This window comes from Pelecanus crispus, chromosome 2, assembly GCF_030463565.1.
Source record: "Pelecanus crispus isolate bPelCri1 chromosome 2, bPelCri1.pri, whole genome shotgun sequence".
Lineage (NCBI taxonomy): Eukaryota > Metazoa > Chordata > Aves > Pelecaniformes > Pelecanidae > Pelecanus > Pelecanus crispus.
In genome coordinates, this window is record NC_134644.1 from 96,121,284 (window position 1) to 96,140,736 (window position 19,453).

At 37.2% G+C, this 19,453-nt stretch overlaps 1 protein-coding gene across 3 annotated transcripts in view; it reads right to left on the reverse strand.

The window, feature by feature from the left end:
* TENT4A (terminal nucleotidyltransferase 4A) overlaps positions 1-19,453 on the reverse strand; it is a 61,117-nt gene that overhangs the window by 33,311 nt on the left and 8,353 nt on the right. For all 3 annotated transcript variants that reach the window (XM_075704845.1, XM_075704842.1, XM_075704843.1), the window contains exons 2-7: positions 12,658-12,781; positions 11,097-11,143; positions 10,037-10,157; positions 8,334-8,441; positions 7,467-7,595; positions 6,178-6,391 (exon numbers count right to left, since the gene is read on the reverse strand). In XM_075704845.1, coding sequence (XP_075560960.1) covers positions 6,178-6,391; positions 7,467-7,595; positions 8,334-8,441; positions 10,037-10,157; positions 11,097-11,143; positions 12,658-12,781 — 743 coding nt within the window. The remainder of the gene's footprint in view (positions 1-6,177; positions 6,392-7,466; positions 7,596-8,333; positions 8,442-10,036; positions 10,158-11,096; positions 11,144-12,657; positions 12,782-19,453) is intronic.

The window sequence follows — 19,453 nt, forward strand, 5'->3', positions numbered from 1 at the left end:
GATTAATAAACCAGCTCATACAGATTATTTATCTCCACAAGATAAACCAGTTTGTCAAAATCTATCATAGAGGATTCCAGAAGTTTGTACAGTATTGTTTATTGATCAAGTTAGTGGTACTTCTTGACTGCTTCTCTTTAAAGATGAGTGACATTTATAGCAGAACTCCTTCCAAATCCAATGCCATGTGTAAGAACTGCAGAAATTAGGAACATGCTAAAGCTTCTGTATGAGTGACAATGTGCAAGTATTGGTCTCCCATTTGACACCTAGAAAGATCTTACTATTAGTAGCAAGAAGAAACATTTCAGGGTTTTTGGTAGATATATTTGGCACCAGACACGAAAGGTTCACTGTCACCACTCAATTTAAGAAACACAAAGAAAACTTCCTTCAAACTGCATGTCTAAAATACAGACTAATTCTTGAGTGGGTAGAAACCTGCTTAGAGTAAAACATTCCCTGCTTCAGAATGATGCTTGAAATGCTGTGAGAACACTGGAAAGGGATGAACCACCAAACATGTTTATTTTAAGCTTGAAAATCAGATCAGGGCCCATGAACAGGTTTTAATGAAAAATCTGCTTTGAAAATTGATGGGTAAAGGACAGAATCTATTCTTTGGAGGACTGAATCCAATGAGTCCAAATTTGACTTTAGAGGAACACTTCTTGAAGAATTTTGTCCAGCAAGTCATTATAGACAAACATGCTGAGGTCTGCCATCCAGGGGGAAAAAAAACCAGCCTTGGCTTTACTACTTGACAACACATTTTAGTCCTTCAAGATTCTCCAACCATAATGCCACCTTAACAGAAAAGCATAATCAATGGAAACAGACTGGGAACATAAGAGCATTTTGTGAACACAGAATTTCTTCAGTAATTTATATGGTCAAATAACTGATCAAGAATACTTCCTGTTTACTGAAGTAACTGAGTATCTTACTCCGAACACACCACTGCAGTACCCAGCAGCTACTAGCTCAAAATTACAGAAGCTTCTCTAAATGGCATATTTGCAATTGGACTCTATCCTGAAGCAGAAGCAGAGACCAATGTGGGCCTAGGACACTGAATCTAGGAAGAAACACATTGTAGTTAAATTCAGAGCTGCACTACAAAGTAGCAGAGGACTTCACGAAGGACTTAGTCCAAAGGCAGCTGAATAGAGGCCAAGGTATTTCAGTGGTCAAGAAATCAGAACACAAAAATGTTAATTCTACTAGCAAAACTATGATTAATTCAGTACAGGTTTTCCAGGGGCAGGACACATTGTTGTGCCCTGCAACAATGCCACCTTCCACATAATGATATGCTAAACATATATACAAAAGAGAATTAAATTGAGAAGCAATACAGAAATGGATATATACAAGTGGCTAAACACACGCAATTGCACCTACCACTAAATTCAAGTCCATCTACAGTTGGACTCGATGATCTTAAGGGCCTTTTCCAACTTTAAATGATTCTATAAATTCACGTAACAGGAATTAAGAATACACATTCAAACAAATTGCATTAGTTTAGTCTAATCTGGTGCTAAGGCAGCTACATTTGACATGCATCCTGCTCAGAGTTCCACCAAAATGAAGACACTGCTGCTACAAACTGTTGGTTGCTCCTTTTGTCAGTTGTTGCCACCTCCACTGTTGTTGCCAGCAAAAGAAATCATAAGGCTTCCCTAATCCACTTACGGCAAACTCAGGCAGTTTAGTTTAAACCACCAAAGTTGTGTTTGAGTCTTGATTGAAGCAGATTTGAGAACAGAGGCAGGATAGCTCATGCGATAGCATGCCTAGGTTCCTGGATTGCCTCATTCTGCACCTGTAATTAGTTCATATTCATGTCTGAATAAACAAGTCTTATTCAATTATACAGCCTGCAGAGCTGCAGTCTGAAAAGCAGGTATGGAAGCCAAAGCTACTAGGTGCGCTACTGTGAACTGTACTAGTCAAGTCTGTGTAGAGGTGGCCCTACCCAATCCAGAAAGCAACGTATTAAAGAAGCCAGAAGATCATGCATTTGCTGTCCTGAATAGATTTTCTTCTGAGATCATTCTCATTAGCAGATCACGTCTTACATACCTGAGCATCCTTCGTTTGTCACAACCTACAGACTGAGCAGTTAAACCATGTAACCCAAATGCTCTCACTCTTTAAAAAAATCATATAGAGTTCAATCCTCAGATGTACATTAGTAAATAACAATGGTGTGTGATTTCATGTATAATTCAATCCGCATTCTTTCTTACAAAGCCTTCATCCATAAAGGAGCATGTCTAAGACTTCCATCACTCACTGTCAGTATTACCACTCTGTCAGGTAGCCTTCCATTACCTGAAGCAGTTTTAAGAACATGGCCTGGAAAGGTAAAGGTAAGACCATGAGCTAGGACCGAAGCAGATCCCTTTATGTTAAGCTATTATCTAGTACGTACCCTTTCTGCAACACTCAGCATTAAAGGGGTTCTTTCAGACCCTAACTTCAATGTATTTGTGTATTTTTATAAATGCATGTATTTTATATACACACATATATTTGCAGGTTGTAATGACAAATAGGAGATATTGAAAAGCTGCAATGGATAACTTTGGGCAGCCACTAAGGCTAAAACAGGTAATAGTTGTTGCCAATCTCAGATCTAACTACTTCCTGTGTTTGTGGCCTATCAAGATGCAAAAGCAAGCAACATGAAGCATAATTAGTCCTGCAAGTTGAAGAGTCTCTTTTGAAAGAAAAAGCATTGAATTTAAGGTTTTGAACTTTTGTTAGTACTCATGGCAATTCAGAGTGAAGAACAACCTCTCTCATGAAGGGAGCAGTGCAGGTGGAACTCCAAGTCTTAAACTGCAATTTAGCTACTTTTGCCACCACCAATCTGAACCAAGATCAAAATCATTCCTGTTATAAGCACCAGAAATGACTGAAGGACCTTGATAATCACCTGATTCAAAGGCATAAAATAATAAGCTTCCTTAACAACCTTCCAAATAAATGCCAAGTTTGTTTTACAACCACAGATTAGTGATCTGCAACCAGACTCACGTCTTCTCTCTCAAGACAGGATACTGCTAGACCAACTCTGCACAAACCTCTTCTAGGATATCATCTACCCTGCTCCAACATGTTCCTGTGAACAGACTTCTGAGTGCCTGGTTTGCACTTCTCCTAAATGAATGCTTTCACTTTTTACACATCAAAGAAAGGATAATTGCTTTAAGAAAGTGAAATGGTGGCAGCTACAAGATGTTTATAGAAACTCCCTTCTCTGGATGATGCTAAGGGAAAGATTTTCATCTCATTACCCTGTCCTAGGACACTAACTCAAGATGAAGAATCTTAGGCTATGTATGAAGATTAAGTATAAACTACCACTTTAAAATGCATAACCGGCTAGATTAGTCTCACATGTCAAATCCAGACTTCAACACACTTCCCACTTCAAGTGTAGACTTCTGACACCTTTGTTGGAATCTTGGTTCTCAAATCACAGAAATTATAATCCTCTAGCACCCAATAATCTTTGAGAGTCTCAGAGGAAACCCCACAGCACCCAGGAGAATATCAACAAAACCAACTATGACCAAAACAGCAGCACAACAGGTTGATGCTTGTTCCTTTCCAAATCTAGGAACTAACAGAAGGTACTGAGCAGGTAGAACTGAAATATCATATTCTTCTGATGACATCATTTATCTGTTAGCCAGACATCAATACTTCACACTGAAGAAAAAACAGTTGCTCCAACATAAAAGAACTAATCCCACTGAACTTAATCCTGTCCCCTACAAGACTGCCTATTCTTATGAGTTACACCTTTCAGCATCCTATTGCTGAACTAGTGCATACACTCATAGGAGATACTTTTACACTACTTGGATAATCCTGAGAAACTGAAAGGCTTTTTTCATCCCTGTATTTTTTGTCTGATTTCTGGACTAAGAAGTCATCTTTTGAAGTCTTCTTCCAAGGCTTAACCAGAACTTTAGAGAAAGCTGTGATCAAGCTAAAAAAGGATCGCAAAAAAAGATTAAAAACTTGTGCATACAGTGCAAAAACAGGTTTGAGGGAAAAATTCTACAGCAGCTTATGCTAACTTAAGTCCAGAAACACTCTTTACCAAAATACTTGTTTCCATCTCCTCCATAGTACTGGCACTGACCCTCATGGAGTTAGACCCTGAGTTTATCTGACCACAAACTAATCAAGCAGAGACAATGACTTGTCAACTGGGCAAGGACCTGAACCCTTGGAAAAGTTTTTTGTACTGGGACAAGCAGTAACAGAACTAAACTAATTAATAGAATTCCAGACATTATCTACATACACTTGACAGGTACTTTTAGATACTGTAAGACTATCTGATTAAGTCTAGATCTAAGGTGGCTGTATTCCTGAGACCAATTCAAAAAGCCATCCTACATGTTCTATGTAATTTTCCTCCTAGTTCCATCAGGCAAGTTCTGAACCTCTGTGGTAGCTGCCAGAAAGTATCTCTATGGGACACAGTGGTCAGATAACTTCAAGTTATTGTCAGCTTTCATTTCCCTTGCCAAAACACCTTCTCTCCTGTAAGAATTACATTATCTCAGCCTAATTTAAAAATTAATCTAAATTTTTAAATTTAAATTTTAAATTTAATCTAAATCATCTAAATTTTAATTCTTATCAACTGTTTGATAGCATATAACCAGGTATCTTCCTTCTAAACTATAGTTCTTTGCTTCAGCAAGATTTATGCTAGGAGGAACAGTTTAGAGCCCCTACTGGACTTGCAATTTTTTTTTTTTTTTTCTTCTCTGAGGAGTGATTGAAGAGAAGAAAAAAATTCCAAAGTACTATTAGCAGTGATTAAAACATTGTGCAGCATACATAATTTCTTCTTTTGGTCCTCAGCAGATAGGAAGGAACAGAACTGGAGGACAGTAAAGGTTTTTGACTCTAAAGAAACATGGCTCATGCTGCTACTCGAATCGGTCTTCAGGCAAATAAGTACACAGCTACTGCAGGAAATCTCAATAACACAATGGAAGTTCTGCAAAATCACACCTATGCCTGGCCAAGTGCAAGAGTCATGATGGACACACTCAGAGCTACAAGCATATCAGAGATGTGGTTAGACAAATGAGTATCTTAGCTTGCAACCTGTTCTAGAGAACTATGAACATTCAGCATAGTGAGTATTTAGAGAGGTGCCAGACTTCAGCTCCTGATCCATGGTATTTGCTTTAAAAGTGCTGTACTGCACTACATAAGCAGTCTACCCACAAGACGTGACAGTATGGAGTTTGAGTGCCAATTACGTTCTAGAAATACTAATGCTGAAGTCCATATTAACTGAAAATTGACTTTGTTAAAAAGCTGTTTTAGAATTTCAGCTACTTGTGACAGTCTAAATAGAATCCAAACTGAGTACTATAAAGCTGGAAATTTTTTTCAGGAGCTCAGCCAAAATTAATCTTGATTACTTTGAAGGTTACTGAATCAAAACCAAATCTTAAAGAAAAAAAAATAGTTTAAGTTAGTTACTTTCAAAAGTACATGCAACTATAACTGGCATTCTCTAAAGGTCCCTGTGCAGCACAGAAGCCAGTTATGCAAACCACTCTTCACACCCACACCATAATACAGCTGCTCCCTTGCTACACATTCATGGATATACACCCATGTTTCTGTGCAGTCTCTACTACACCGCCCTGCAGGACAGGTACCTCATCCGGGGCATTTCTTTCCCATATGGTATAATTTATCTGAAGTACGGCACCACAAACTGTGGCAGGAAAAGCTATACCTTCCATTCTCATTATCTCATAATGAACAACAGATTGCTGTTCCTACTAACAAAACCCCCTTCCAGGATTTCCTGGACCTTTCTTTCACTACCCTTCAGCACTGTTACAGAATGTTATTATACACTCACAGTTCTGAATCTCCAATGCATTATGTATCTGCACTGTTTGTATGCAATCCAGTTTACTCAGGCTGTGAATCTTGGGAGACTTCAGGTCCTTATCCCTTAAGCCCATCTCCATACCTGTACCTCAACACCAGCAACAGTCTCTTCTCAGTGCTGCTTCTTAACTCATTTGACAGATTTTAGGGGCGCTAACATAAGCTGTGAGAGCACAAGTTGAGCCAGAGCTCCGGAATATTCCAAGAAGTGTACAGTCTTACCAGGCAGGAGAGGATCTTCAATACATAGCATGGATGGTCTGTATCCATTAGTCATAACTTTCATAATTTCTTCTTTGGCAATATAGGCACCTCCATTTTTTATTCTAATACCAGTTTTCAAGTAGTTAAAATTCCTTCCATAGAGTTCAAAAAATTCTATCAGAAGCATTCCAAGGTTTTCATCAGCTCTTCTGGCATCAATTCTTGGATGCAGCTGTGACACAGAACAGTTAATTATTAAAAATTAATGCTTTTCAGACCGTAACACAGTGCAACAAAAAGCTCTCATTTAAACAGCTGAGTATAATCTCTACACAAATCTGACTTGAGTCATTAATTCTACATGCACTTAAACTACTTTCACATAACCAAGAGGGGGCAGCACTTCAGCAGTATCTGGAAGCCAAAGAATTATTTCTTCCCTCCTCTTTTGAGGATTAGTAAATTCTTTTCCATAAGCTAAAAGCAATAAAGAAGTGCTGCATACTACATTACAGCTCAGTAACAAAGTAATACCTGATTTTTCACAGAACATCCATTGGTCTTACCATTTTCAGAAGCGGGGGGTGAATCTATTTATCCCAATTGAAATACAGTTCTTTTCTCACTCTCCCCATATTATATACAGTATGTAAAAATCTATAGTAACATTTCAATTAATCATTAATAGCAGCAGAATATGTAGGGTTTTCCATTATCACAGCTGCTGAGATACACTAACATTAAACCTCGTCATACTCATGTAAAGCTTACAGTCACAAAAACGAATTGGAAGAAGTGACTCATTAGCTATTTCATCAATTACCTACAATATCTGCCAGTTTTAAGTACATCAAAACCTAATAAACATATAATTAAAAAACAACTTGACTCTTTGATTTCATAATTTTAATAAACACTGAAACCAACTACTCCACACATTCAGTATCACTAGTCTAGAAAGCAACAGACTTAAACTGCATCCTGGCAGATATACAAAACACCAGTAAGATGATTCAGGTACTGGAATAGGCTGCCCAGGAAGAATAATCCACATCACTGGCCCTGGTGTAGAACGCAATGCACAGCCTCTATGCTGTTCACAGGGCTCCTGCTGCTCTTTCACTTCACACAGTGAACAGAAGTTCTTAGAGGTTTGAGAGGTAGTCCACAGGAGCTGCCAATGACCAAACACCTAGAGCCACAACAGTAAAGCCATGCAGTGCTAGGGGAGTCTAAAGAAACAGCACCATAATAGGGCATAAGTACAGAAACTAAAATATTTTAAAAGAAATAAGGAACAGACTTACCTGCAGGAAACTAATTGCCATTAAAATTAGGCTGTAAGAGCTAATTCCACCAGTAAAAACTTCATTCAAGTCCCTCTGAAGGAGGAACTGTTTTAATACTAAAATCAAGTAAGGCAGCAAAGAATATTTCTGCAAAGCAAAATAAGTCTTATCAATGACAATGTCAACATTCCAAGACAAAGAACGAACCACACAATCTCAACACAAGAAGATTCATCTTCTCGTACAAAAATGTTATCCAGTAGCGTGCTATAAAGTGTTTTCACAGGAAGAACTGAAACATGCTTTTTTTTTTAATTCTAGAAAACAGATTAATAGACTTCAACTCTTATTTGATCAAATAGCTTACATATCAAATTTATTTCTCCCCCTAAACAGGAAAGATTTTTATATCCTTCTTTGAATGCCAGTGTCACTCATTATAGTCAAAGCTTTTAATCTAAACACTAGTTATACCGCAGAGCATAAAAGTAAACTTGATTTTAAGTATATAGCTACAGAATAATTGTTTTTAGACATTGTTTAGCAAGATAGCATTCATAATCAAGCAACACTTAAATTCAAGGTGAGCAAAACTTGAACAGACTGGCTTTAGAAGCAAAGTTTAGCACCTATCTGCAGATTCTAGATATCATTGCAGAAGTCCTTTCGGTGTACAGGTTTATCCACACAAACACCTAGCACTCAAAGGCAACACTGAAGAGACACCAGTAGAAAATAAATTATAATATCCATGTTTAATTAGTATTAATGAAAATAGTCTTCAGCAATAAATTTTCAAAAGTCTTAAGCCATACCAAAAAAAGGTTAGCTAAGCATCTAGCACATCCTTGGTAAGTAGTATAATATTCATTATATGGCTGATACCTTCATGTATTCCTTGATAAATCGAGCTGCCTTCACACCAGTCTCTACATTAAAACTGATGTCAACTTTCACTTCTGTCTCCTGGTCAGTAAGTTTTATTATTGGTACCTGAAAATATTAAAACAAGGTTTTATGAATCCCCAGAAATATAACAATGCTGCTATTCTCCAGCTTGTTCACTTAAGACACATGGATACTATCATGCAAATGAATGCAACTATCAAGACAAGGAAGCGTGGTTTTGAGAAAAGATAACAATCCTAACTTGACTGACAAGGGAATGCTTTTTAGTGAGGTGATTAAAAACACAGGCGTGACCACATTAACTTATGATTCACTCGTGTACTCTCACATAGCTACTAGATATCTGCCTTCATATGCAGTATCAGTGTTTTGTAAGACAACTAAATTTACTTAATTTAATGACTTGCTGTTAATAGGAGATATTCTACTCATAATCTGTGGGAACTGCATTCATCTGACCCAGCACTACACCATTCACTTGCTAAACTGACAGAAGACTAGCCTAGCAGAAAAAATAAAGCACTGTCTATTGGTTTATCAAGCTGAACTGGTTCACTGCAGAGTCAAACAAAAGCCAGAATGGATAAAAGCAAAGCAGAAGTAGCAATACTTCTTCTTCTGGCAGCTGTAAATTATCACAGAACTACTGAATATGTAGTTCAGTTTCACACCACCACCTTGAAGTCAGTATCCTACAAAATCATCTTACAACCACAACCTAAACTTCAGCTGGTAACATATATTTTAAATTTATTTTCTTGTATTTTTAATCTGAAATGGAAAACAAAAGAGAGCAGAAGTATAGCATAATTACATACCAACAGCAGAGGGAATAAAATAAGAAAGGCTAGTAAAATTGATAAGTCTAGCCTAGTGCCATTTTCCATCATTAACTGGTATCACTGATTCTGAAAATCCCACTCATTCTCAGGTAAACCGAAGATTACCAGAGCTACTATCATGTACTGCTACTCCAACAGAAGCCATAGGAATCTTCTGGACCTAAAAGAGTCACCCTATTTCAGAGACCACAGAACCCAACAGCTTGCTAATAGAAGTCTGGAATACTCTGCTTCGTCTCCTGGAGAAAACACCACTTGCTCAGTTACACAAAGCTCTCATACCTTGAGTTTTTAGTACATTCAATGTGATCCGTTAGGCTTACAAGACAGATGCAAGAGATACTACACATCAGTTTCACAGATCAAATAAAGCTCTTAAGTAGCATATTTTGGAAGGGAAAAACAACTGTTAGGTTTGGACCACTTTACTATGCCATCAGAAACAAGACAGCCTGAAAAATCAGGGTTTCAGGCTAGACAGCTCTAGTTACTGGCCCCTGGCTAAACAAAGTCCTCCCAAAAGTCAGTGGAAAAACATTATACAAATAGTTAATTTATTTTACTAGATATTTTGCAAATACTGACTTTCAGATCTTTATTGATGAAATAAGCACAAAGTATAGCCTTCCAGCAAATACAGTACACAAAATTACTGTTGTCCATGTAAAAAAACTGTGTGCTATTGCTAAACACAGATTCTACTAAAATCTTGCACAGACCAAAACATTGTGCTGCAGACAATATCATTTCCTTCATGAATTAAGAACGCTATTTATCACTAACATCTTAAGGAGTCTGAAAGCTTTTCAGTTCAGTATTCCGAAGACTATTACTTACCGTAGCTTTATCAAGTACTTTAATGGAATATGGCTCAGCCACATTGTGTTTTCTTAGTGCTTGCTCCAGCAGCTGTAAAGGGGGCCGCTCCCATTTCCCAAAAACAACTAGATCAATATCACTAGACAAAAAGAACACAGCATGAGATCCATTAAGTCTAAAGCATAATACTCTACCAAAAAAAAAAAAGAAGGTAAAATTGGCATTCTACATATTACAAATCCTCCAGGGTGATCATTTTGCAACTTTTAATCTAGGTTCCCAATAAGCCTCCTTTAGCAATGTTAAGTAAGAGATGGTCTAGTGTGCTTTAGGACCCAAAGTAGCATTCTAGTTTCTTGCTTCCAGTTCTCTAACCAGTTCTTTGAGCTCCTCTCCCTTTTAACCTGTCTTGTTCCCTCCTCTCTGACTTCCACAGCCCAATCCCATCCCTTATCTACTCGTGTTGACAGGCATGTCAATAGTCCAAACAATTTTTATCAGTGATTGTTATTCATAGAAAAGAAATTTCCAGTGCCTTCCTACTGAAAATTTAATTCATGTAAAGACAACATGCTGTAAGACACAGCTACACAGGTTTTCCACATCCATCTACTGAATCATTAAGCAATATAAAACACTGAATTAAATAAGACATTTTGTTCTCCAAAGAAATGGGAAAACAAAGCTGTGATGACTCCTCTGACTTTGCACAGTAACTCTATGGTGACACACTCTCAGTAATTCACACTATTTAACAAAACACAATCTTTACACAGAAAATACTAAACATTCAATTTCACTGTACCTTGAAAACAAAGAGCCAAAGACTAACCCCAGACACAAGGAAGAAAAGGTAATTGACCAGTCAGTAAATACCTAGAGCAGTACAATGATATATCAAATACTTATCTCAAATCTGCAAGTTCAAAAGCTCTTCCCTTTGTCACATTAGCCATTAGGCAAAAATTTTACTGGAAGTTTGACAGGTTTACACATTCCAGTCTAAATTCCCCTTTCAAAATTACCATTACTCTAAAAGAGAGGACAAGCTTTTATATAAAAGTAAATTATTACTTACCTAGTTGGAAGATAAAGCCCTGTACTAAAGCTGCCAAATATCTGGACCTGAAAAAAACCCACACCAGTGAAATATCTTGTAATTATGAATGCTCACTTCATTTCACTTTCACAAGACTTAAAATTTTTCTGGACCTGTTAAGGATACAGCCCAGTAAAAGTTACTGAACTTACTTTACTACATACTCTGTTGAGCCTGTACAAACACACTTTATCTTACAGATGCAGCTTTAGAGGAAGCTGGGGTTTTTTTAACATGAAATGACTACCAATCCTGCTACCAGAAGAGCACAAACTTTTGAAACAAGTCCTTTTCACTATTCATTTCCAGTTCAGCAGAAGTATAAGCTGTTATAAATTTCCCTCCTTCCTGCTCCCTTCTTTCCTCATAGGACAGCTTTACTGAAATTGGAAGAGTTTAAGGGAAACATTTTTCCAAATTTTTAGGTTTAAAAACCAGTGAATGCATCTAAATATATAATTCAGATGAACATGAATACTCCAGATTTTACTGTACAGATGACTATGAAATTGTGGTAGGTGTTTGTGTGCAGAAAAGAAGGCACGCTGAAGAGACATTCACAGTCCACATCAAATACTTTCAGTATACTTCCAATCTAGAGAATTGAGACGTTCTTCCCCCTCTGCTACAGCAGAGCACAATTTACAAGTTCATTTCTTTGAAGTGATCTATGAAAAGGCTAGGCAACACTGGGCCATTTCAGTTTATATCTGTTCCCACAAGCTAGAAAAGTGTTATTACTAAGGAAAATCACAGGTGAGGGTGAAGTAGATGAGCTTTACAGTATCTTTAGCTCAGTGCTGTGGCCACAGCCCTCACTCTTTGTCATGAAAGGCTATGAAATCACAGTGGTCTGAAATGTTTTTCTGCTTGTTAAAGACAACACTACTATCTGGTAATCAGAAAGGTGATGCTGGAGATACAGTTTACATTACATTCCTTCTGGATGTTTTTTTGTTTGGAGGAAACTTACTCTTTGGGTAATAAAGGATTTGAAAATACAACAACTTTGGTTGCAAGATATCTCAGGAAGTCAAGTCTAATTTTCCCACTAAAGCAGGGCTAAAGTAATTCCCTGAATGTCCGATTTGTGAAGAGTACAAAAACTTTTTTTTTAACTGTTTTTAACTGTTCTTTTGTAAAATACTTGTGTTTACAAATATCCACAGACTCAGGACTCCTCACAGAAATGGCTACATCGGTAGTCAGTCTCACTTTAATATTCAAAATGAAGTTATGCAGAGACAATCTATTTAATAACCTTTTACTTTAAGAAATGCACTTCTTAAAGTGGACAGTTCTTCACACCCCCAGTTCTCAAAATGAAAAAATTATCAGTAGCCTGAAATCTAGGTTTTAAATTTCCTCCACTTTTTAAAATAAACTGCCAAGTACTGAAGAGCTGTGATATTAAGTCAATTGCCTTAAGATTGAAGTCTTATCTGTTCATTTCTAAAACACAGAAAGATAATAGCAAGACTAAGTGAACCAAGCTCTACAATTTACTAGAGAAGCAAATTAACACTTAAATTACACTCACATCAGCTGTAGGCCAAAGATCTTTGATGACTGTTTCTATTCTTTGCACCACTTCTCTTCTCATAGCTGCTTCTTCAGGACGAGGGGACATGAAGTCATAGAAGTCAATTATTTCTTCGTGTAGTCTAAAGGAGAAGGTAGCATCAGTTATAATGACAATTTAACTATTATAATAAATTTCAAGATAAACAGGCCTTAGGCTTTATTTAATATCATCATTTAACCAAAACCAGCAGTACTTTCAAGAAAGGTAAATGCCACAACATTTAGTCTTTCATATGGGAAACTGGAGGGTTTGGGATCTGGGATTTGGGACAGATATATTCATACTTGGTTTTCATGGCAGCACCTCACAGTAATCTCCACAATACCTACACATCAGCCTTCAACACATTACCTAAATGCTAAAGATGTCAAAAGACACAGGACACCAACACTAGTAGATATTTACTAACCTCACTGGCTCAACAGTGAAGGTCAAATTCAATTCCTGATTCCCAAAGATTATTTTCTTTAAAAAACAAGGCATAGTCTTAAAAACTACACAATGATCCAAATGTGAAGCAGCACAAGAAAAATTAAAATCTTCAAGTAGGTTTGTTCTTCCAGGGGTTCTTACTTCTGTGTATGCAGAAGTTTACACAGACTTGGGAACAGACCACTGGCAGTAATAAGTTTTTGTAGAGTGCAATAAAAGGGACATTCAAGTATTCCTTGATGTGAAAAAGTCCACTTTGAAAAACAGGGATTGCTTTTACCACTCAAGCCCTTTATTAGCCATTCATTCATATAGAAAGTGACCTCTACAACTGAACTACTCAAAGTGAAAAGTGTTAAATATATTCTCAAGCGTAAAGTACATTAATACCAGTGTTATATGAGGAGTTCTGACACTGGATCTTTATACACCTGTTAAAGCCTTCTGTTTCCCATCTCCAGATGCTATAGAACACTTGCTGCCATGTTTGAAAGATCAATTTGAGTTTTCAGGTTTTTCAACAGAAAAGCATCAAGGCATGCCAAACAAAAACAAAAAAATGCAAATAGCTACTGCTGCAGTATTTTATAAAACCATCATTTTCATGTTGACATATTTCTAAGATTTCTCTGTAATTCAACAAACATATCAATTCAACATTGTAGTGAAATCCAAATACTGCCCCTCCCCCAAAAAACAGGTTCAATCCTTAGTTAACATACTTAGCCTTCCAAAAGGAAAATTTTATACATCTCTAGTAGAACTCTTCACTCAGACTTTTGCAACTCATTTTACTAGAGATTTCCCCCTCTAACAGATAGCCTCCAACAGACCACATGCCCAATTTTTAAGTGTCAGGATTCTTTTCCATACACAAAGAGATTTTAGCAGCAAAGCACAAATATACTTCTAAAAAGCATACATATTTAGAATTAGTTTGTCCTTTCTCTTATCTTAACTGGGCCTGGATCCAGAACTGAACATTTACCTACACAGCAGGCTTACCAACTAAAAATTTCAATTTGCTGATGAATCTACTTGATTTCAAAAATCCCTTCAGAGCAAGACAGAAAATACAAACTAGCATGCTCCTATTCTATTTTGTTTCTAGAAAGTATGCTTTTTTGCTCTTTCCAAGATGTAAAGACTGACGAAGAAAACACTTGAATACACCTAACAGCAGTGGGGCCAAACTAAAGACTTCCCATTGTCCTGCTTATAAAAATCAGCAGTAGGCTGATAAAGGGTGAAAGCAAGAACAGACAAAGCAGTTATCCACCTCCCTTGCAGCAGTCCTCCCAAGCCTCCAGTAATTTCTTTTGGCATACTTTTGGGGTGGATCCCAACTATAACACATATTAGCTCAAAGGACTTTTCTTCCACTAATTTTTCCAGGTCTTTTTAGTCCATTTATGCTTTTGTCACTCATGGCATTCTATGAGAATTTAAGTATGCATCAGAATAAAAAAGTGCTTTATTTTAAGCTGCTGCCTGTTAATGATTTTATCTGATGCTCTTTTTCTTGGAGGAAAAGACTTATTACCAGCAGTTCATCTCCAAACATAACACTTCTCAGGCTCTCAATTCCACTTGTTGCTAGCCACCAGCTCTTTTTCAAGCTAGCAATCCTTATCTGTTCTTCTTTCTTTACACAGGAACAGGTCCAAAGTTTGATCACTGCTAACCTTCTTCAGCCTGTTTTCAGATGCACCATGTTTTCTGACAGGTGGCCAGAAATGCACAGAGTCAACACATAATTACGCCATTCAGTCCATGACACACACCTGTTTTCATTTTATTGTCCATGTCTTTGCTGGTAACTTTGCTGGTAACAAAAAGATTGCTGCAAACTGCTGTTTGAGGGTATCTGAGCATACGGCTGCTCTTTAAAAGAAACCATTATGAAGGAGCTTCAAGGTGGTTCCTGCACAATAACCACCAACACCATAAAGCCCACCCACTGGGTATATTCAGCCTGAATTATTTTTCTTCAGATTCATGATTCCATATTTACTAGAATTTAATTTTATCAGCAATTTTACAACCTAATGAACAATGAACTCCCACTGCGACTGCCTGCAGTCAGCTCTAGCTTTCTATTATCCTTTCTATCCTTTTCTCATTCATTTCTTCCCTCCAGGTATTTATGAATATATCAAGCAACAGCCCTGAGTGATTCCACTGGTAACCTTAACTTATTATAAAGTAAATAATTTATTCTTTCCTTTGGTTACTTCTAAGCAGTTAACCCATAAGGCCCAGCAAACCTGTGACTGTTCAGCTTTTACAAAGTCTTCAAAAAAGAATCTCAGAAACATTCTTCTGAAAAAATCCAACAGTTCTGTGTTATCAGACTGACCACATGAATAAGGATCAACAACGAATCCTTCGAGGAAATCAGACCTGCAAGATGCAACTACCTTTATAAAAGCATGCACTATCCTCTTTCTTTATGTACCGTCACACAAGCAAGTTCTGTTTTGTTATGGCATCAACCCCATCCAACCACTCCAGGAGATCCAGACATTCCTGGAAAAAAAAAAATCTGTTTACTATAGCCATCCTATGTTAGGGAAGGAGGAGAATAAAAGGGGTCTCAGTTCCCCTGCGCACTGCAGCCTCTACCATACACAGCGCAGTCTTTCAAAAGCAGTCCCTAGTGTGGCAATAAGGCCAGAAACACAGCAAGCACAGAAGCACTCTCTCACTTCAGTGTCCCACTGTTCTGTTCTGCCCCATTCTCTTCAGATGATTAACAGTTGCAATTCTTAATCACATCATGAAAGACTCAAAAGAATAACACCCATCACTGGTCTACATTTTCTTCCCTGATCTACTTTGTAAGAAGTCAGCTTCATATTTTCTACCTTGCACTGGCAAGGCAGCACTTCGTTTAATGCTTCAGTTTGCATGGGACAACAGCACAAGAGCTAGATAATCAAAAAATCATTTAAAGTTCAAACCATACGCCATGGTTTCGTGGTTAAGCTCCTCTGGAATTCTTCAGCACACAGCACCAGACATGGCTGTACAACACTCCTTACTGAAATTTAAAATGACCATTGCCTGGAATCAAAGAAAGTTCTGGTGAGAAGTCTCTTAAGCACTTCTCTAACAAAAAGTAATGTAATTAGTTCACTTAGTTTTTACTACATGATCTGACTTCTCCGGGTTGCCCTTTCATGTCTGAGTCCTAGTGACTCTGGCAAATTTCTTGCTTTTAATGTGCAAGGTTTTCAAGTTTTAAGCACTTAAACCAGTTCTCAAACCCTCTGTCTCAACAGACTTCCATTTTGTTTGCTCCTTCCTGTTTTCCTTAATTCAACAGCTTCTACTTCTCAGAGAACATCATCTTCCTGGTCTACGTCCTTCTGGATAGGAATCGATGCTATCATCACAGTCAGCATATGACAACACAACCATATTAATACAGCATTTTCAAGCATTTTACCCTTTTGGCTTCCTCCTGAAGAAGCTTCTCAAAACTGAGATGCTTTTTTAAAATTTAATGTTGCTATAGTTTACATTTTTCTAAACATCTTTGCTCAAACAAGGTTATTGGAACACAGTCACAAAAGCAGCTCTGATATACATAAAACAAGATGCTATATGCTGCTCAGGACTAATCTCAGAGTAACTTCTCTACTAACTGAAGTTAGTGTCTGAACTTGGTGTCTGAGAAAACAGATCACAACAGGATATTCACCCAGCCAATACAAGGATAGTTTTCAGCCAAGTATTTTGCCCATGTAGCCTCTATGATCTTCATAAGCAGAATTGTTACTTCTTAAATCAGGACTGTGACAGTATCTTAACAGAATTTCAATTTGCAGCACGATGTACATGCAGATATAACTAACACCTTAACTCTTCTTCTTTAAAAAATAAATAGAACTTCCTTCAACATATAGCACAAGTCAATCTTCTCAATCTCCTTCTGGCTTCATAAAGAATTTGGGCTCCAACAGCATTCCAGCACCTAGCTATCTACTATCACATTTTAAGATGCCTATTATACTACTTTCCTAGCAAAGACAAGCATTTTAATTGACTTTTTCACAAGGCAGTTTCATCATATTTGTAGAAACACTGGGAATGAAACTTGGTGAGATATAACTGTACTCTTAATGCAAGGTGGAAAACAGAACACAGGGATGCAGACGAGAGGCTACTTGTACTTGCTACACTATTCAGCTTGCTAATTTTAACAGCCTGTAGGAGCCTACCATTCGCTAATGCTATTACTGCTAAGCACAGGAAACATCTGCTGCAAACAGGCTGAACTATGCAACATAACTGACACCTTCTGTTTACCAAAAATTTATCCCTTTTACTGTTTTAGGAAAGGCAGACACACTTCTAGTCTTCAGGTTAAAATAATACTCAGAAGACATTCTCATTCTTTTGTAATGTTTTTCCTTAAAGGCAGGTTTCTAAGAAAGAAGATCATTTACTTTACTCATTTACTGTATCTACAACTATTATTATATATAACATTGACTCATTACTTCAAGGGCTAACTTCAATGCAAGGAAATGAAATTCTCAAACAGCATCAACAAACCAGAAGGTGAATAAAAAGCTACAAAGATTTTGTTCTCTCAAGTAAGCATCCTGTTTCTTCTCAACAACATGTCTACACTACGAAGCACGTTAATTCTAAAGGAACAGAAACATGACTGCACCATTTACGTGGGATAACTGATTCTTTTTAAAAACATACTCAATTCTAGTAAGTAAAGAATATTTTTCTAACTGAAAAGTCTAACACATCAGCTGAGAACCCTTATAAAAGGAAACAATAGATACCACAGTTAAAGCATGTGGGTGTAACACTAGCAGTGAGTAGGAAAGGGAGGTAAAGAAATGTGGAGGCATAGGCAGCATTTCAACAGAAAATTTGTTGAAATAAAGGTTACAAATAATAGGATACATTCTTTCAATGAAGTGTGAACTCTGAAACATGCCTGAGGACTTCACTGTCTCAAGATTAAATGGTGAAAGGCCCAGCAGCCACTGTGCATATTGCAGAAATCTGTTGAACTATACCTTCACCTACAACTACTGCAAAGCACAATTGCATTACCATGGAAATGCAGGTGAAATCTTACACTCAACAATCAAATGCATTCAGTAGTTGAAATCAGTGTTACACTCTAAAACTTGGGAACACAGTTTCATGAAATAAAAGAGAATATATATACAGATCTTTGAAAGCAATAGTATATTCTGATACAGACTTTTTCCAATATGATGTAAGATTAAGATATCTGCAGAAGTAGCAAAAATAGAACTATGACCAAGAAGAGGAGATGAACTTACAATTCTTCTCCTCCCACCCCACTCACAACACCCATCAGGTGCCTTTACTTTTTTATACCAGTCCTCCTCACTACCAGTAACACTCAGGTAATAGTACTCTAGCCCTATGCAATGTTCTAAGCATACAGAGGAGAGAAGCTATGAAGAGAGTCCTATGTTCACAGACTGTACTGGCACACCAAATCAGTCTCATATTACTGTGTAATTCAGACAGCAATTATCTTTGTCACTAACTGTATTGAAGGCAGCAAACTCAAAGACTGGCAGAATAAAAAGAAAAATCTCAGCTATATAGAACTCATAAGTCAGAGCTGTGAAATGTTCTACAGGTAGGTACCCTAAATACTAAACTCAAATAAGAACCAAGCTTACTTTGCAAGTTAGCTACTAAGGAGAGAATGGAAGAAAAAAGTACTTTTCTCATCCACAGAAGAAAGAGTAGTTTATAAAATACATTGTACCTTTTCCACAAGAGATCATATTGTTCCTATTTCCTCTCTAAGCTTTCTCTTTGCCCCACACACTTGCAGATCAGACCCAGTCCTAATTTTAGACTGAGTTTCTTGCCAATTAAATTTTACCTCTTAGGAGCACTTTGAGAGTTCACACGCTCAAGAAACTAAGCTTGATGGACTGATCCACACTGCAAATTTCCAGATTTAAGTAATAGAATTTGTTTGCATTTTGGAAGAGAAGAACACTCAAAACCTAATCTATTTTTGCAAAGTAAGTCAATCCAATAAAACTCAACCAATTACCTTATTAATGGCTGGATGTACTTTGAAAAAGCTACATTATAAAAATCTAGAAAAGAAACTGATATATATCTCCAAGTTAATACATGGCAAAATAGATCCACTACATAAGCTTCTGAACAGCTGTACATTACTCCTGACTTAGGCTGCTGGACTTCACCACAACACCAAGAAAACATCACACAATTATTTTGTTGAATCAGTGAAGGAGCATACCATATGTTAAACCTTGGAACTGAGTCA